The sequence below is a fragment of the Xenopus tropicalis genome, chromosome 8 (genome assembly GCF_000004195.4).
Source record: "Xenopus tropicalis strain Nigerian chromosome 8, UCB_Xtro_10.0, whole genome shotgun sequence".
In the NCBI taxonomy this organism is placed as follows: domain Eukaryota; kingdom Metazoa; phylum Chordata; class Amphibia; order Anura; family Pipidae; genus Xenopus; species Xenopus tropicalis.
In genome coordinates this window covers 83,347,853-83,369,102 of record NC_030684.2, presented here as the reverse complement: position 1 = coordinate 83,369,102, position 21,250 = coordinate 83,347,853, and the positions used below count along the sequence as shown (strand labels likewise).

General features: G+C 38.2%; 1 protein-coding gene and 1 long non-coding RNA gene across 19 annotated transcripts in view; one reads left to right on the top strand and one right to left on the bottom strand.

The window, feature by feature from the left end:
• Positions 1-21,250, top strand: part of LOC108648355 — a 65,149-nt gene that overhangs the window by 39,395 nt on the left and 4,504 nt on the right. The window lies entirely within an intron of this gene.
• The window catches only part of nrxn3 (neurexin 3), a 290,056-nt gene continuing 269,489 nt past the window's right edge, over positions 684-21,250 (bottom strand). For 9 of the 18 annotated variants that reach the window (XM_031890848.1, XM_031890846.1, XM_031890847.1 and 6 more), the window contains one exon: positions 684-8,901. In XM_031890848.1, the coding sequence (XP_031746708.1) occupies positions 7,982-8,901 (920 nt within the window). In that variant the 3' untranslated portion in view covers positions 684-7,981. Of the gene's footprint in view, positions 8,902-10,470; positions 11,183-21,250 lie in introns of all 18 variants that reach the window. The other 9 variants (XM_031890853.1, XM_031890854.1, XM_031890849.1 and 6 more) reach the window with 2 other exon arrangements.

Here is a 21,250-nt window from a genome sequence, read left to right as displayed (position 1 = left end):
CCAAATTACCCATTACCAAATAGCTTTCACATCTTGAGAAAGGCTACTCAAGAAACAACCTTAAATAGACACTTGGGGGCAGATTTATCAAAGACTGAACTAAGGATCCAAAAGAATTCTCCTGACAAGATTAACAACCTGATGTATTTATCAAACTGATGTGTCAGTTTATCTAAATGTACAGGACTGTTATAATTTTAACAGGGTGTTAGTGCTCAGTGCATCTTAGCAGTGAGCACTAACACACATCCAATGCAGTTTGTATATGGAGGCTAATAACTGGCCCATTTATGGGCAAAAGAAAATGAATGAGAACCTGTACCATTGTGACTAATCTATGTAAGGTTTCCGTATTTTTTATCGTATAGTTGAACAGAGCTGCTACTCATCACATTGTCACGCATCATTATCTCTCTGGAATGCTTTTTTATATTCTAGTTGGCCACAAACATACCATTCAGCTGAGCGTCAGCCACGTGCTTTTCTCTCTGGAGAGAACACAGTCTGTACACTGTCCTTCACCCAAATGGATTTGGGGACAATGTGCCGGAACCTGGAAACTGAGGATAAAAGTTAACCCTTCCTTGACCAGGCTGGGAGGCATCTTTTAACCTGATGCAAAGCTGGTGCCTGGGAGGTGTTGTGTGCAATATACAAACAAACACTAAACAGTTAGCACAAGGTTATTTTTTAAGTTTAGTTTTTTATTTTTCCGATAAATTAAAAAAGAAAAAAAAAAGAAAACTGAGATTTTTTTACAAGTACACAGCAAGGACATCACGATTCATTTATAAAGTAAAAGCGCACACACACAAGTCCCTTAGTGGCCTGTCCACACTTTTATTCAAACCCCTTTAACTAGTCAGCAATTTGGCATATGACAACTTTGTCTGAAATCGCAGCCGTGGGTATTGGAAATGCCAAACGTAAACACTTTCCATTCCAGAGAGCTTTACAGCGCTATGTGACCCATCTGGCACTGAAAGGGCTGAGGAATAGTTTACATTAAAGGGAATATTTCCCTTATCTGATAAAGGAGGCAATCGGCATCCCAGAAATTTTGGAATAAGGGCCCCCGTGATGGTTAACAGGTTGCACAAGCAACAAATATCAATGTGGGCTGTTTGAAAGAATTGCCATATGGGTTCATTGGCAGTCGGATGTTAATCTTCCAATTGACCCAGGAATAGTAATGAAATAATTTGCCAAGATTCTAAAGGCCATGTTGTGATTACATGCTGCATAACCTACAAAGGTAACAGCATTTGGCAGGCATTTCTAAGGAGCATTCCTCTAGTACAGTGATCCCCAACCAGTGGCTTGTGAGCAACATGTTGCTCTCCAACCCCTTGGATGTTGCTCCCAGTGTCCCCAAAGCAGGTGTTTATTTTTGAATTTCTGGTTTGGAAGCAAGTTTTGATTGAATAAAAAAAGTTATACGGCCAAGCAGAGCCTTTCTGTAGGCTGCCAGTCAACATGGGGGTTATCAAATAGCCAATTATAGCTCTCATTGGCACCTCCAGGAACTTTTTTCATGCTTGTGTTGCTCTCCAAAACTTTTGCCATTTGAATGTGGCTCACAGGAATAAAAGGTTGGGGATCCCTGCTCTAGTATGTCTAGAATGTCCCTTAGACCGTAAAGTATTAGGGCCCCGCATAATGTATAAATGAACATTCTTTATTTGCTTTTCAATATATTGATGGGAACTGCCATACTAGTTACTAGTGTGCACCATCGAAAAGCTTTACATATGAAGCAATGCTCACATGAATTCTATTTGACAACTCCAAATCATACAGAAATGCAGAGAAAGAATGAAGCATGACCTAATACTTTACTGTCCAATATATATAATTGATATAGTTTGCCTTTAGATAGGGTTACTAGGGAAATGCCATGTGAAAGGCTGTATTACAATCTATGCAGCTAGTTTATTTTAAGCCACATTAACATGATGGGTTGGCAGCCCAAGATCCAGTCCAGTCTGCTAGTCCCGGCTGAGTTCCAAAACACAAGACAGCATAACCTGCTCAAAGGGAGGGGACCAGTGGAACTCAGAGGCTGTTTATGTTGTGTGCCAGTCCCACAGCATAGCCATTTTTCTGGCTTAAGGGTGAAGACACAAGGGGCGATTAGTCACTGCGTGTTTTAAAAAACACAGTTTGACTATTCGCAGCAAATTCCCGCCATAGGTTGATGTATAAGACGATGCTCCTAATCGCCTGCGCAAATTCGCTGCATGAATTACTTGCCGCAAGTTTTTCAAAAGTCACGGCTACTAATCACTGCGTGTATCTTCACCCTTAGACTAACATGGCCAGATGCCCTGAAGTGTCCAGTTTGAATATTGTTTAATATGTTGCAGAATGCTGATTCTAGCACTAACCTTTTTATATTAATTGTAACCTCCTTATATTAATTGTAAACACCTTGGTTTTTCTGCTGTGCCTATGTTCCTATCCCTGCTCTGATGCCTTAGATATCAAATGCAACTGTTTCCACTTTCATACAGAACCATCAACCAGAATATCATATTTCTTTTGTTCTACAACCTGAAAAGGAGTACAGTTGCTTCCTTAATGGAAACATCCTTTTTATGTTTTGTCCTGCAGCCTTTTCCCTGTATGATTTTGAATTTGACATCATGTGTCCTGGGAGAGAAACAGAGTAGCAGCAAGGGAATCTTGATGTTAGAATTTGATCAAGAAAACACTACAGTGTTCTAACTGGTGGTTCTGTATGAATTAAAAGGCTTTTTCCTAACATTTCTTTCTTTTCTGTACATGAAAAAACACCAAAGTCACAGAAGTCTTATCAAGTCTGCTGTTGTTATGCATCTTTTTACTTACTGTCTATATAACAAGCCTTATATTCTATGGAGCCTTAGGCCAATGGAACATGGGGCACTTTGAGCACCCAAAACTGCTCCCCATAGGTTTGCACTTAAAAGGGCAAAATACACAGCCATAAACACTTTTTTTAAACTTGAGCAACATAAATAAAACCTCTGCTGGAGATACATTGTGTCTTTTGTTTTTTTTCTTTAAACAATTTATATTTCTTATTTTTATTAACTAAGCATTATTTTGCTTTTATACTTACAGTCTTAGCATTAATTAGCTAATTAAGTTTAACTAGAGAGGAGTACTGTATAAACAACCCCATGATTGTTTTGGCTTACAGAAATCCGTTATGCAGGGGGAATATGGGTTCATTGTTAATTTACTTATCTACCTTGCAAGGTGTAAGATAGATAATTAGATAATCAGTTTTCCTGTTTAGTTTAAGAAGTAATATAAACCATAGGTTTTCATCATTAAAATAATGTCAACAAAGTGTGTTCAGCACAAACTTTATTCATTGAACTCATGGCAACATTAGTGCTAGCCTAGAGGGGCAGTAGTGCATTTTTGGGCTACTTAAACATAGCACTCAAAGTGCCCTATGTGCCATTAACCTTCAACAATACCTATTCATGACCACTGCCTAAATATATCACATTTTCTAGAAATGGTGCTAAATTTTCAAGAGCTCAAGCATTATATGTAAGTACTATTTGGGCATTTTAATTTCTTGATGTTACTGGCTTTCTAATACAAATCATATATAAAACTGAGCAGTGAGATGGCCAAGCTGAGTATTACAATTTACACCAACAGAAATGAAATACTGCAAATTAGAAAATACTGTGAAGAAGCACCATGGAACTAATACCTAACATAATTCCAGTCGTGTCATATACCTACTACTATTTAGGCCAAATTCAAAGGCAGAGTTGCCTGGCTCAGAAAGTGCAAGCAGCAAATGTACTTCTGCCAGAAAGAGAAAATGTGAGAGAGAAACCTGTTTTTATTTGATATTTCTAAGCTGCATCTATGAAATCGTTGAGCTGATATTTAATGAGGTTGGTGAAATGCCTAAGATTATATTATAAGTACCCTAGTTGTTTGTTTACGTTAGCTCCATTTGCACTGGCATTCTCTTCTAAACCTGAAGGTATATACTGTATTTTATAGGTATCTTGATGAAATGCTAATGCTGTGTCCCCTAGCCAGGCTATCCTTAACTATATTTACCCACCACTAGGCTGTGCTAGTAGGCAGAGTTATGTTACGTACTTACAGAATAAATAGTATGAGGATGTGAGAAGGAGCGGTAATGCCATCTTACTGTTTTCAGAACTCAATTGGAACTTTCAGACTGGGAGACAATATATTTATGGATCTGAGCAATGCAACACTGGGGAGCAGAGTGCCAGACTTGCTGTAAATTCAAGAAACTTTGCATTATTCCTCTCAACATGTCTGGAACATGGTACCCAAGAGCTGAGCAGCTCTGTACTCCCACAGAACATGTTACAGGAATAAAATCACACCAGGAAACAGTACGAAACATAAATCACTGTTCATTCTTTCATATCTTGTGTGATTAACCCCTATACTGCTTTGCATTGTGAAACTTAATAAATGGAACAGTTCAGAAGGGTTTGTATTGCTATCAGACTGCTGGCTCTCTCTGGAGGCAGCCCTACAAAAATACTGAGTTGCCAACTAGGACATCTCCTAGCCCCACTGGCCAGCTAAATGGGCCATCCCTGCATTAAGTGACCAGAGAAGCATCTCTAAAAATACGGGCATCTGCTGGTTTCATGAAATGAGATTTTAAACAAAAGGATTGATAACAGATAATTATAATGGTTATTCAACCATGAGGTAGTGAAAGCACACTGACATGGAGTCCTATAAGCAGGTGCTGCACTGCATCAAACATTCAGTACACATTAAGCTGAATCATTAAATGGTTATAGACAAACTATTGCTCTGAAATAAAAGGACAGCGTATGACATTGATCAATCTATTTATGCAAAAGAGTTACACTAACTTAATAAATGTGTGCATGGATGTCTGGGGCACTAGGGTCTTCCCCTTAGATATCTGTAACTTGGTGCTTTATCATGTACACAGCATTGAATGTGATGCCCAAATGTGGCAATAGCAAACTTTTACAATTCACAATATATTTATTATTTGTGTTTTAAGAGCCACCCCAGGATTAAAAGTGCAAGACAGACTACCCTAGCCACCTGAGAAATAGTACAGACAAGTGTGTATATCTTTTGTTCTGCTATGATCCAGAGACTTCTAATATGTATCTATGTAATGACACATAGTATTAATCTGTACTGTTCCTTTTACTTGGTGGTGATCAGGAACATAGAGTAGATCCCAGGCAGTCGATAATCATACTGTCAGAGTGCAGAACTAGCAATAGACAAATGAATCCCTGATAAAGAGGGAACATGGTAATAATGTCCTGGAGCCTTTTTTTGAGACATTTCTTCTGATAGCAATACATTCCCTCCAGTGTTCCCCAAAAGCCAGATGCCTTTGCGTTCATAACAGTGGAAATTACAGATCATAGTTACAGTCAGCCAAGCTGCTCATTTCAGCACCATTAACTGCTCAATATTAGAAGGTGTAGAAATGACATTTCCTTAACAAAATCCATACCACTTATTAAGGGTGCTGCCATGAAGGGTTAAAGATGCAATCACTATGACACAAGACACCCAGTTCTAATGGCATTATTTCATATTCACAAACCTGGGACCATTAGTTCACAATCTGAATTGTTCATGCCTAACCTTGCATGTGTCCCCTAGAAATCTCTTGTTCACTGAACTGAAGAGAAGCAGAACTATGGCAATAAGAGGCCACGTAATTTAAAGGGCGATTAAATATGAACAGCAACTGCTGGCTGCAGTTACTTAGAATAATAGCCCTCAAGGGTGCCAATTATTTTCCAGCTCAAGTTTTACTTTAAAAAGTGCACTTATGTTTCAAAAGCAAACTTGAAATCCATTGGAACTGTTTTAGAATTTGTACCGCATTATACTATGTACTATGTGCATTCCAGCCATGTCCCCAATGATTGCTTGATACTTTTTTTTTTTTTTCTTGCATTTTTAAACTGGAGAAAAAGCCAGGTGACTTTTCAATGAGGGTGTTGTAAAACTAGAAAAGGCACAGAGATGGCCAGCACCCCGCACAATGAAGTGAGAACACTGCTGGGCATGCTCTGGGCACTTTCTCCCTGAGTTTAAGGTGCCTCTGCTCTGACTGACTGGATGCAGGCAATATGTATTTCTGATGTTTGTCACTTTCACTATGCCCTCATTACAGGGAAGGGATTCAAACTAGAATATGGTGTTTCTTTTTTTGTGTGAATAAAACACTGCAAATGATTGAGGCATCTGGATTTAGTTATTGTGTGCCTCAGAGTGTAACCCCACCCTTGTATATCTCACAATGTGCACTTGCTAGTAAAGTGGTAAAGACTTTGATTACTACATTCTCTACTTATGCAGGAGCTGCAACTTGGTTGACTTCCTGCGCCAGCGACTGGCGGATATTAGCTGGGGAGAGTGTATCTTATGAGTAGGTAGTGAATGCATCTTTTACCATCTTGCAGCTGTCAGTGAGGGAGTTAATGACACAAATATAAACCTCTCCTATACCAAGGAACATAAAACCAGTCATTTCAATAAATATCTCTGCATATTTATATTTGTATATATATATAGATTCTACTAGTAATAAAATTTTTCATCTCTGTTAAATTCATCTGTGACAAAGTATATTACTTTGAACTCTTAAAATAAAGGCAGAATGGGCAAGGTCCTAATTTAGAGAACATTCCACATGTACTTTTCATTTTGAAAAGGAAAATAATACTTTAGTTCTTACTCATTCCATTTAGTAACACATTTTGGCTTTTGTGACCTCTTTTTTTGAAAAGGAAAAAAAAAAAGTCAAAACTTGTCCCATCATACGGTTTCTTCTGTTCACATCAGTTCCTTTTTTATTTAATATGTCAGTTGTTTGTTTTTATTTTTGCATGCATCGCAGGAAGTCACAAAACCAGAACGCAAAAGAAAGTCTCTGATTTTTTTCTCCCTTTTAGGGAGACCATTATTTTGTTGTGATTATTTTTTTTCTTTTTTGTTGCCGGCTCATCTTTGTTGCTGTTTGGCTGAAACTAGATAGGAGGATGGCGGCTAATCTTCACATAGGCTGTTTATGCCTGGTAGCAAAGTTCTGCATATTTACAGATCTAGGCCAAATCTTTGACATGAAATGGCCAGCGCCGATCCTTTATTTCCCATAGAGTTTTTGTGTTTTCTTTAAACATACTGAGAAACAATATGTTCTAATAAGACACCACAATCTGATATGTAAAGAGAACACACCATGATTTCTGTATGGCAACAGTCTCTATGTACAGTCACGCAACGCACTGTCCTGCGCACATACACATTCACTCGGTTGCTCAATCACACTGGTTTTGTACATGGAATCTAAAGTTCCTTGGCTGTACATGGCTAGAATGGCCATGTGGTGTTTGTATTTATAAATAAAGTTATTTGAGCTTTCAAAAAAAAATCAAAAACAAAGTGAGAAACATAAAAATGGAAAAAAGGACACATAATACTTCAAATAAAAGCATCAGTATGATTCAAAGTCAATGACATTGTTATACTATTTAAGGCTCTCTCAGAGTGGCGGTGCAATGGAGCCAAGGGTTTCCTCTGAGCTGGGTCCACGCAGCTTGGGGAGAGAGCAGTAAAACTGGAGCTCACTAAACACTTTCCCTTTTGTCTATATATTTCTGTATATATAATATTTTTTTTGTTTTCGCCTCCATGGCAAATGAAATGTTAAGTGTGCTTTATATTACAGTTGAGCTCCAGTCATTGTGGAGCAGAAAGTCAGTTGTCTCTAGCCATGGCAAAATAATAACAATTATGTCTTACTCGTGCCTCAGGCACCAGGCAGTCACTTCTCTGTATCTCACTCGCAGAACACTGCTGCTACTGTCTGCAGGCATAAAGGTTTCTATAGATTACTAGCAAAGTATATTTTGCCTTTGCTGTTTGAGTTCACACCAGTTTTTTTTTTTATTATTAAATATAAATTTTTTTACACATAATACTCCTTGTCCTTATTTTTCTGCTTGTTGTGGTTGCCCTTAGAGCTGTGCTGCTTCTCCTTCATCAGGGCTCCATTGCTCTGTGCGGAGTTGGTGATGTAATTCCGCGTCTCATCCACCTGGTAGGACCCCTCATCTCTGTTTCTGTACTTGTACATGGCATATAGGAGGATCAGGATGCAGAGGGCGGCAGCTGCCACAATGCCAACGACCATCCCCGTCGTGCTGCTGGATTCCCGGACCACCTCAGAAGCCCCCGGGACTCGTCTGCTTCCCGGCATCGTGGGATTTGCTGTGGGCACATTACGGAACATGGGGGATGTTATTAATGGACTCCTGAGCTTGGTGCTGTCTAGCTCGTAGGCAGTGGGTAACGATAGCAAGACTATATCAGGTTGGGGTTTGAGCTCATGATTCATTTTTCCAGCAGGCACCATGGGCACCATCCCAGAAGAAGACGTGGAGCGTTTCAGCTCAGGGGGCAAACTTGTGGTAGAAGTCCTACCAGGTTCGGAGACTTTGTTAGGTTTAAAGTCCTTTGATCCCCATTTGGGCGCCTGTGATTTGAAGCCACCATCGAAGAATGATGTGGAAAGGCTCTTATCTGTTACCAAGGAGAGGGTGGTGTAAAAATCTTCATCATCGGTAGGGGGCAGGTTAGAGTCAAAGGTTTCCCCTGAGCCATACCCAGATATCACCAAGCCATCATCATCATCACAACCATCGCTGCCTTGGTCCGACAAGCAAGGTAACCCCTCTTCAGGGGTCACAGACTGGGAATCTTTGGTGGTCTCAATTATGGTGAGGAGTGGTTGGAAGGTAGGGGGGAGAGTGATGGAGGGTGCACGTGTAGCTACAGAGGGAATATCTAAAGGATCCTCTACAAGGACTGGAATTACTAATTCATCTCCTGGGAATGGGGGGAGAAAATGGGAAAGAGAGAGAAAATAAAGTTAGTATCACATATCAGTAGTTTCCACACATAAAAACATAAGGGGTTCTGTGCCCTAGAGCTCCTAGATTTCCACTAACTCCAACCTAAATCTAGCCCTTTACTGCTGATGGTTTAATGGGAAAAAAGTCCAACTGATACAAACAGGGAACTAATGGTATTTTAGTAAGGTTTAGGAAAGCAAATTGTAGCATACTGTTTGTAATTTGTTTGTAAATGTGGTAATTTATTTATTTTTTCCTGTATACATTGAAGTGTAAAGGTATAGGAATATAATACAGCATCACATACAGACATCTGTATATATTATACTCTAAAAAACATTTTAGAGGAGTTGGGAGCCCCCAAAATGCCTGAACAATTACAATATCAAAGTTTCAAATAAATGTGTACACCTAGATAGGTATTTTCTAATCCTGTCCCTGCTTCAAGGATGCTAAATAAGACCAAACAGAATGTGATGTTCTTGGATCCTTCACTATTTTGTTCTGCTTCTGCCTGGTGCTTCATAACTTCCTATTAAATGCAACAGACCGCACGAGGGTGTTTGGGTGTCAGCACAGTGAGAGCAATTGTGCATGTAACTGTATTGCCGCCACAAGGCTATTTCTCTCCCTCACAGGCTTCTCTCCCAACTGGTTAAATCAGGCATGCATAGAAAGAAACTGAAGTGGATCTAATAACTAGGAATTATAGCTTTTATGTTATAATATAGGAGGCTTCACAAAACTGTTAACTGGCAATTAAAAATAATAATAATAATTTAACGTGTGGGTTGATTAAGTGTTAGCACTGAGGCTGTGAATCTTTCCCCAGATTGATAAATGCAGAATCTGTGAAGAATACAAACAACCACATAATGCTGCCACATTAATCATATTTTTACTTTCCATTAAATCATAGTTTTGTGGGCTCCTAACTTTATTCTGTTTTATGTTTATGAGTTCATCTGTACTGTATTATTAGACACCTAGTGCAATGATGAGTTTAATGCATTGCTCATAACTATATTGTTCCATTAGGGAACATGCTGATTGGATTACAGATCATGCAGTCTGTTGCAGTTTAGATCAGTATTAGATATTTGCAGTATTCTGACAAGATGCTGAAGATGCAGTTAAATGTATCTGACTGCAGGAATTCAGGTATTGTCACCTGTTTATTCTAGATTTGCTCCCCGCACAGACTATGCAAGAATACCTAAACTCTCTGGGCCACATCCCCAAAACATCACACAAATAATTCAGAATAAAAATGGATGGTTAAACAATCATCCCCCAAAACTTAAAATGAATAAGGCAAAAATAAAGTAAAAAAGAGCACCACAAACGTATAGATATATATTGCAATCACAGAAACATTCAGAAAAAGGCAACTTAAAAAAACAAAACAAAAATGAAGCAACCAAAGGTAACTGAAAATTCCCCAACTTAAGTTTTAAAAATGATAACTGAAAAAAAAGCCCTGAACAAAAATAATGATGAAAGAATCAGAAGACAAAAATACTTTACTGTGCAGTCGACTTACATCCACCAATTGCCCGCATGTTTTTTGGCATGTAAAAAAAATTTATAAAACAAAAGTTGTGTAAGAATGTCAAATTGATACATTCTTGTCATTTAACTTTTTTGCTAGTTAATTTTTTTCCAGCAGTTTGTTTTAAACCAGAAAGCAAGTTTAGTAAAATGGTTTAGAAATGTGGGTTTGTTACTGAGCTATTCTGTTAAGAGAAGGGATGACACAAGTAAGGCGACAAACACATACTCACAGCACGACAACACAAAGAGAAAAATCCGTAACATGGTCACAAACGGCTTTTTTTTCTCTGTTGCCGTTTAGATTGAAATTTCTAAATCGTTAAAAGTAATAAATGTATAAAAGGAGAAAAAAAATGAAGTCCTAGATTTTATACTGTTTAGAGGTCTCTTTTTGGCCTTTTTATATTCAAACTGGAAAAAAATACCCAGTCTGTCAGGTTCAAATTGTGCCTTGTCATACTCAAAAGTTTCTTAGTTGTCTGATTTATTTTTCCCAGGGATTTACTAATTTTTGTTGAGAAATTTAACAGATGAATTAAATAGGTTGTGAGGTAAAATGGTGAGAGGTAAGGGTGCTGGGAAAGGTCAGATTTATGAGGACACTAGACATTGAATGAAAATGAGTAGGCCGAAGGTGTGAGTCAGTTGCCATGTCCATGATAAGGCGTTACGAAGTGATCTAGCAGCTTTTGAGCTTCTGGCTGTAAGGAAGGGACAGGCATATATACAAAAACAGAAAAAAAGAAAAACAAACAAAAAACAAAATGAACATTTGCATGCCCATCTAGAAAAATAAAAGGCAAAACTCTAAACACTGAGAAATGTTACAAACCCTAAACTGCAACTTGTCCGACATGCAAATCTCCTTCACCACCTCCACCACCCACCCTAAAGGAATCAGATCCACACCAACCAGAAGCAAGAAAAGTACCAGACAGTTATGTTCATCAAAAATATTCCCAAAATACTTTTTTTCTTCTACTAAAAAAATTATAGAAAAAATGAGAGCGAGGTCAACATGAAGTGCAATACAAAGTTCACAACAAAAGGGGCTCAGATTCAAAACGTCTATATTCATCCACAGAACAATTTTAGCTGCAGGTCTGAGTTCAGTGTATGTAGCTGTGAAGGGGAGACAATCCATGCAAGGCTGAGGGTACCTTTACAATGCCCCAGCATGCAGACAGAGCTTGATGCTACAGTACTTTAGGGTGACACAGGCTCTTGGTCTGAAATGGCAGATAAACAAGACTACCGCACAGTAACATTTCATGGCCATTAGCAGGAAAACAGACCCAGCTCAATAAATCAGGGCAGCTAAAGTTGTTCTTTGTCATGTGCACTGAAAAAAATGACAGCATAATCTGCCGCTCATTTTTATGCAGGGGAGGGCAGAAATTTGGAACCAAATCAAGCATTATATATAAAGGAGTGTGTATTGGAGAAAATTACATTAACAAATAAAAACCACACGGGAAAAACGTTGTGATCCCACAAGGGAGGAAATGAGCCAGTCTTTTAATGCCAAAACAGAAGGGAAGCTTCACAGGGCTTTCCGATTGATGCACACACAGACTGCATGGCAGTAGGAACTTGTTAGTGTTCATTAACTATCAGTAATTAACTGGTTCAATATTCAATTTGAATATTGTGCACTGCAATTTGCCTAACAGTGCAGGCCATAGGGCTATATTGTGAGATGTACAGGTTTTTGGGCTTAGCTTTATCTTCTTGTCATGCTGCAATACTCCAGAGACTTTTGATGAACAGATATAAAATAGCAGCCATTCTTAAACCAAGAAGGTCCAGATGAAATGTATGTCATGCATGGCGACTAAAGGTGGGAAACATATTCATATTTTTGTATTGGAGATTTTCGCTTGTTGGCTTGCACCTTTAAATTATTAGTGTAATTGGAGTATATTATTGCTGTCTGTTTGTGCATGAGAAATAAAAAGATAAGACTACAGACAATTTTTAATTGAAAGTGGGTCAGTTTTTTGGCTGCAGGACTTCAATGCATGCTTAAAGTTGCATTTAGGGAAAGTATTAAAGAAAATAGAACATTCAGCAAGCTAGAAAAAAGAAAGGGGTAGGGAGCAGCAGGGGAAGGGAAGAGGCTGGAAGCAGTATATATCCCCAGACTGTGCCATTACACTGAACACAAGTGTGTCTTCCCTGAAATGGATGGATGTTGGGTTGACTCCTAAAATCCAACCTGGCCAATGAGCAGGGTAAATATACAATGTGTGCAGGGGGTGGGGCTGGAGAAGCCTCCTCTCTGGTTTTGAATAAGCAAAAGTGTCTTTAACAATAATCTATCAGAGGGCCTATGCATTATATCACTGCTAATTGGTGAGCCATTTAGTCCATATGGCTGATGATTGTGTAACCATGCCAATATGCCAAATGGCCTCACCAACATGTCACATCACAGTCAGCATTTTCAGGCAAACATACATCTGTCCAAATTGGCTAAAGTTATTTTGTCAGTGTGTCACTTGAGAGGCCCAACCAGAAAGTGTTTCTCAGAACTGTTTCTTTTGTTTATTTTTATTAGGACTTTATGGTGTACTATTTAATTTATTCTAAATTACACTGTTTACACAGCAAATAATTCACTCTATCATTTAAAATTTGATCCTTGAATCAACTAATGTATTTTTTTTAGTTGTAATACTGGTGTGTAGGCAGCCATCTCAGGTCATTGGGCCTGATTCTGAGCTTTCAGAAGGAGCCATCGCTACACATTAGAACTGCTTTCAGGTAACCTATTGTTTCTCCTACTCCCATGTATCTGGAGGAGTCCCAAGCCGGACTTGGATTCTTACTATTGAGTGCTGTTCTGATATCTACTGGGAGCTTCTATCTTGTTCCCTTCCCATTGTTGTTCAGCTGATCGGCTGCTGGGAGGGGTTAATATCACTCCAACTTGCAGCTCAGCAGTAAAGTAACTGAAGTTTATCAGAGCACAGGTCACATGGTTGTGGCACCCTCATGTGAAATTTCAAAATTGAATATAAAAAAATCTGTTTGCATTTAAACAAAACAAAAAAACAGGATTCTTCTGGAGAAGCTTTTTATTAACTGATGCATTTTGAAAAAAACATTTTTTCCCATGACAGTATTCCTTTAAGTTCTTCAAAAGCGCTTTAGGAACTGCTACTTGCAATTCAAGTGCAATGATGCTAGCCTGTGCTACTCAGTATGTTGCAACTTTAAACATATGCTATCCACAACAGATTTTGTTGGACCCACATATTATATAAAATCGCCAAACTCATAGTATTTGTCATCATTAAAAAAGTCTTATCCTACTAAATAAACCTAAAAAACATTGCAAAAATGTGTTCCTCTCTCAGTCATGAAAAGTATCAATCTACTCATTAACATCTCTGGCTAGACTATTGGCTAAACTTACCTTCTCTACAATCTATTCAAAATACTGCTGCACAATTCCTCTCTCACACGCGATGCCTTCTGTAAATTCCAGCATGGGCTAACTATGCATTCTTGTATCAGATTTAAACTCCTGACCCTGTCCTACAAAGCCCTCTCTAAGAGCGAAGACACTTGCAGAGACAATTAGTAGTAAATGTAAATCAGCATTGTCTTTTTTTTGCACCCCATGTGTCTTTACCCTAAGAATGCCTGGCCTTACCTTTTAAGTCTTATATTCAGATATTTCCAAATCTCCTCCAATTAATGTAGACGTTTTTCCTCCCTAGTAACTTGCAGGCACTCCTATAGTACTTCACCAGATCAGTTCCTAACCTGTGGAACTCATTACACCACAACATCTGACATTCTCCTGCCCTATAGAGTTTCAAATGTTCTCCTCACTAATAGTAATGTAAGTTCATAATGGTATGTAGCAATTTGGAGGAGATTATGTTGGAAACATATCTTAGCCATTCTTTGCTCTGTGTGTTCTTTAAGATCTTGGATGAGATTGCTGAGCTATAAGAGAACCCACCTTACTTTATTTTTTATTTTAACATGTGCATACCTGATCTTGCAATGTTTCTATCATGTGATGAAGAAGAACACAACAAATGAAATGATACAACAAAGAGCCTTGAGAGGTTTGTGCATCATACCACAGATACATTTTCCTTTGCAACAGGAAGATGTTAGAAAATTCCACTTTAATATAAAACCACAAAAATTAAAAAGCTTTTGATTTTCTGTAATATGTTGGTCCAATAAAAAATACTGTACAACTGTATGGGCTTATGGTGTTACACTGAAAAATACCTGACAATGTTCTGTGTCAAAACTAACCTTGTTGGGCCATCTCTAGAATATACATAACATGTTACACATAACACTGAGCAGTAAACATGTACTGTATATGTATCCAAGCCAATTGGTTTAATTTACTAAAGACCAATATTAAGCTTTCATTGAACACACTGAAAATTGAGCATTGCTGGTGATATTGGGATAAATAACTGTAAAGAACACTATTTAAATTAATTTTTATTCAATACTTTTGTGCAAATCATTTTAAAGCAGATAATCTGGTGCAATTTAAACATCTAAATAGTGGCTTCCCTGCAGTAACCATTAAAAAGGTAAATGCTATATTCCAGACAAAGAAACACATTTTTCACAACTTTTGCTTGAGGGGTAGAGTGTCTAAAGTGTGGCTTTAGACACCAAACACAGGGGTTGCAAAATATGGTCAATACTGCTTCCTTTGCCTACAAGGTGAGGACTAGCCATGGACTAAAAAAAACATTGACCACTATATACATATATATACACATATAATGTTTATGTAGGTTAAGCACAAAGCTGCAGTTTTGCATCTACTCCTAAGAGAATAAAGTAAACCAGGGCTGTCCAACTGGAGGCCACTGAGCAGGATGTAGCCCTCCAAAGGCTTTTTATGGCTCCCAGTCTTCTTAAAGACTCCATAGAGTTCACTGTATGACATCATTATTTTAATTGAATCCTCAAACATGCTATATATATTTAAATCAGAAATAATTGGCCCAATACATGTAATAAGCTGGACAGCACTGAAGTAAATCAATGTTCCTTGATCACTGGCTTGTCTTATTTAGAGATTCCAAAATGGGAAAGAGATGAAAGACCCAAATACCCTGGCAAATTTATGTTAAATTAAACATTTGTGTATCTGGACAATGCAGAATTGTCAGATTGCTTTCTTTCTATATTATACCATTACAGTACAGTGCTGAAATATAGTTCTACTCAGCTAATAATCTAGGTCACCTGGTCATTCTACTGTTACAGGTCTGTATATGTTCCACTGTGAGCTTTCCTATTTTGGTTAACATTGTGCAGAAGGTACTTGCATCCAAAGCTGCTATACTTTCACATACTTAAACCGAATGCCTGTCTATCTGTTCTAAAGCTGGGCATAACTGTGTTTCTGATGAGGAACCACAGAGCTACCACAACCTTTGAAGGTGGCATTAGCTATAGGGTCCCCACAGTGATCAATAGACAAGTGAACTTGTGCCTAAAGAATGGTCCTAAAGATGTAATTTCAATCCAGAATGCCAGAAATGATGACATTCCAAAAACAAAAATTTTAGCTTCAACTTGTGTCCTATTGATGAACAAATGCTTTTGCAACTGTAATTTGACACACTGAATACAAGTGCTGCAAACACACCATTGTGTTTGGTCACAATGATGCTGGAATTGAGTATCCCTTATGTAAAGTAAGATTACAATGTATGTGTATGTTTTCAACAGGGCAACAGAATGTGCACACTATATTTTAAAGGACAGATGGAACTTAAGTTATTGTTCCTGCTGAGATGGCAAGTTACTGGCTATAAGTAACAAGTCTATCACTTTTTATGCGCTGACAGTGGATATAGTAGGTTTGTGCTGCAAAGGGACGAGCTCTGTTTGAGGCAGCCTTTATTGGAACAACTAGTTGCTTTGCATGACCACATTTATACAGCAGAATGGTTTCATTACTACATTTTAGTGTAGAAGAGAAGTTTCTTTTATCAGTAAACATTTACACAAAACTATAGAAGGCAATCTCTGTGTGGAAGAACTCTTGAAAATGTAAGCCTTGACCACATTGGTAAGTATGTTGTATGTTGCCCAGTTTGCTCCTATATGTTGCAGCAAGAAAATCTGGCTTGCCGTGGGGTTTATATAAGGGTTGTTTGCTGTGATGCCACTGCTGATATTTTTTTCGCCACCCAGTGTAAAGCTAAAGGCACACAACCAAAAATACAAGGCAACAAGGCACTTATTTCTATAAGAATGATTAATATGTTTGCTCTGCTAGGAGCTATAGCAAGGCAGATTTCTAAATTATCACCTGTACCAAATTTTCCGTTTAGGCGGTGCCTATTTATTTAGCCAATCCTGCTTTAAAGAAGGCTGTATATTCACTGAAACATCAGCAAAGATGAGCAGACATAACAGTGGGCCCCTTGGAAGGGATGCTGGAGATTTCTGAACTCAGAGGTTTGTATGCCAGTGCAGTCTTGCAATAAGTAAGAAGAGCTTCCACCAGGTGGATTCTATAGGTACCATGTACTTCTCATGAAATAAGTACCTGTCTCCCCAATGTAAATCACACTTAAAGCCTCTGATTATAGCACATAGCATAAAAATATCAGAGGACTTAGAAATTATGTCCTTTTAGTGCCAAACATTACAAACTCCCTCTGTAAGTAAAATAGTTTAAGATCTTTCCCATTTGTGGAATCTCACTGGGCATATAGGGTCAGTGATAAAGAACAAATAGAACTGAGCCATGGAACCTGAAATTTGAAAGCTGCATTACAAGAGGTCAAGCATTATATTTACAAAGACAGCACGCACTGGTGAGATTGGCACAACGGACAGACACAAAACTGACACAACCCATGCTGCATACTCTCCAGCACAATGCATGCCAGCAGGGCCACCCATTTGCTGGCAGAGAAGCTTTTCACTACATTTCACAAAGGGATCAGGGCTCTAACAGCAGCAAAAGGGTAAAGTACAGCTCTATAGTTTGCAAATAAACGGCATGCAACAAACTTGACTGTTCACTGATTACATAAAAAAATAATAAAAAGATGCATTGTGCTATGGGGCAATAAAATCAATTGTCATGCCATCTATGTTGTCTGCAGTGTAACATTGTAGTTGTGTGTATACAGGCATGGCTACGATATTCTTCCTCTGTTGGGGATACAACATTTGCCTGGGATCTCTGTATCCAAGTGTAGCTTGGCAGTATCATTCACAGGGATATAAACTGAGATTTGTTTTCATACAAATGAATTTATGGGCTGGATAGCATTGAAGGTAAAAAGTGAATTCCCAATTTCTGTGCAATTCTGTTTACCAACTGCAGGGAACAAAACAGCTGTCTCTGCACATAAAACTGTTTTTCATTATTGTCTTTTCATGTAGGCGTGGGAACATTAAGTCAAATTGTGGTCCTGACATACTGCAATATGGGGCTACATGCTTCACATGTGGGTAACATATGTGTGGATTTCTGTGATAATATCACACCCTGCATCACACTGGAACATGCAAATTGCCACATAAACTAGAATCATAACTCATACAGCACTGTAAGTGCAGAGTTAACAATGTGTTACAAAATGAGGACTGCAAGAGTTAAATATGTACGCATTTGCACACGTTTCTAAGCCATGTGAGTGGGAATTTGTGTTTCTGGTGGATTAGAGTCGATGGCAGCATTTGTGTGCTTGGGAGGCAAAGGGCTGGTGTCAGTATGTGGAAACATTTGTGGGCTTGATAGATTTCATGTTTGTGTGTTTGCTTGATTGACAGACTTTTGATTGACAGAAATGTAGTTTAAAATACAGAAGCATTTGTGCACCTGTTACCATCTAGGGCTGGCATGTGAGTGTGAGTTAGGGTCTGGTTACAGTAGCATTTGGGCACCTGATAGGCTCAAGGGCTGGTTTTTGTATATGGTAGCATTAATGCACCTGAAAGGCTCTAGGACTGGTTTCCATCCTTTAAAACAACACATTAATCGATAGATACACCACCCTAACCAAGGTAAGAAACCAGAACCACCATAAACTAATAGTAAAGAAAGGATGCAATGAAGTTATATTATTAGGAAATACGTTTTTTATATGCCATATAACACAAATCTAAAGCCATAAGACTGCATCTTATCTAATATTAGTTTCTAAAATTAAATAGTAGAAATCTGTATGTTTCAGCTATCAAACAATAATTGACTTTATGTAGTTAATTATTGCAATAGCATCCAGCCCCTATATCCTAGTCTGCTTGTCAGGGGAAATGTGTGACAAATCAGTAACAATTCTGCAACTCACTTCTTGACTTCTTGCCCTTTGATTTAATCTGTTAACTTTATGAAGGCTTTATAAGACACAAATATAGCCTAACCTCTTGTTTTCTGGTGAATTACTAAATGGGAAAACCAATGCTCAAATGTAACCCCTCTGTTTGTGCAGAGCAAGATAGTTTGATGTAGTAGGAGACTTAAATGGGATGTAAAGACAAAAAAACTTTAGTTAGAAAATCTATACCGTTTCTTTAAAATAAGAAGTTTTCCGCAGCCCAATTCACCATTCATCTCCTTTCCATCTGGAAGCTGCTTACAGAAATCCTTTGACAGCTGGCCGGCTGAAGTAGTGAGGAATGATCAGCACTGCTCTGCATTCCATGTGTTTATTGTTGAAGTTCACCTCGGTGAGAAACAACCCCACTCTCATCCGTGGCCTTTGGAATGCAGAGCAGCACTGATTGTTCCACTACTCCAGCCACTTGGCCGTCAAAGGATTTCTGCAGCTTCCAGAGTGAGAGACAATGAACGGTGAATTAAGCTGCAGAAGATCACTTATTTTAAAGGAACGGTACATATTTTTTAATTAAGGTATATTGCAAATGTACAATATTTTGGCCTATACACCTCCTGCTGAACAACATGTACTTTTCCATTTGGTAGTGTATTTTATACTTAATGCCTCATTTACAGACTACCAAGCAGGGTGCAAACGTAAACAATGGGTGCACAGCACCATGTTTTTTGCACTTTTCCAGTTTTGCACCTCTTTTCGAAGCCAGAATGGAGAGCAAGAAGTTGTTATGGTACTTTCTATAAATACAGGGCTGCCTGTATTTGGTGTATGTATTAAATCAAGTGTTGGGTGGCATGTAGGCGACCCTTTGGACAAATCATAGCTTGAGTGTCATTTAGATGCACTGAAGTTAGGGTGTGCCAGTAGGTAGAGGTTTTAGCACTTGCTCCTGTGGGATTTGTAAATGGTGCCTAAAATATATAGTATGTTTTGCTAGCCATTAAACCCCTATTCTTTTTTGTGAGAGAATCAAGTAGTACCAAGGGGAAGCATTAATGCAGTCTACAAAGTTTATCTTACAGGGAAGCAAACATAGTTTAAATAAGTTAATGATTTTCCCAGTGGTTAATGACTTTATAATGGGTAAGTGTAAGCACTATTTGGGTGCAAAATTACACCCCTACGCCCACCATACATTTAGCACTCTTTATCTGTGCTGGTGGAGCTTTATTTAGTTCTGGTGCACAAAGAAGTCATGTTCTTCAAGCCTGCTATGAGCTAGTGAGTACAGGGCTCAAAATACACATAGTGAGTACCGGGCTCCCAATGCACCTTGCGCCAACTGCCAGATTATTTCTATAGACTGACCAGCATATAAGGGGTATGGAAAAATGACTATTTTTTGTAAGAAAAACGTAATTAACACTCACTCTGCATAGCAACAGAGGGATTATATTTTAAGTGGAGTATATTTTTATCAACCATTGTGTAACCCACCAGCATTAGTCACATTTCTAACTCCAAGTTAGCACTGCGGCCAATCTAAATTAGAGCTTAAACTGGTACCATGATGTTAAGTATATAATATGCCACTTAATAAATACAGATACATCAAGTGCAAAAAGCACACATTGAAGGAGCATATTTCCCCATTTTCAGAGGCAAGGCCTATTAGCCCTGGGATAATCATTCCCTCAATGATTTTGTTAACAAGAGACTGAAGGTGCTATATAATGGAATAACTAGAGAGGGAGAAAAAGGCACAAAGGTACTAGCAGTTTGATACCTAGCTGGACCTACCTAGTGATCTCAGAAAGTTAAAGATGTTCATTTCTGTATCTTTTATCTCAATGATGGCAAGAAACAATTTTGTTGCCTCAGCAACTGGGTTACAAGGGAGCTTATGTAAAACAATCATTCAAAAAGAACATAAAGTGGGAATATAAAAAAATTAACTGTGGCATGAAATGCCTTTTTAAACAACCACAGACATGAAATGATTAAAAAAAAATCAGAATGGTTTTTAAATCACCAAAAAAATCATGCGGTGCAATATGAGGTGGACAAACAGAAAATGTTTTCATTTTTTATAAATATATACAAATCTTGTATATATTTAATAAATATGGGTAAATACCTAAATATAGTTTTTGAATAGTTGAATAGACTGACATACATAATAAGAGCCACTTGTTTACAATCCAACCTGGGTAACCACAGCATGCATTATATTCTTAGAACACTGGGAAAATCAGGCAGGATCTAAATGTGTTGGACAGAAAATAACCTCCTCACTGGTATAGCTCCCAGCCAGTATAATGCAGGCCTTTCCCATGTGATGGACAAAACCAGGTTTCAAAGATACAAAATCAAGCAGCTTACATTTTAAGGAAGCCCATGGGCCCAAGTTTTATGGAATTCCTGTTCAGGACTTTCTCTTCACCTTCTATTTACATATTTTTA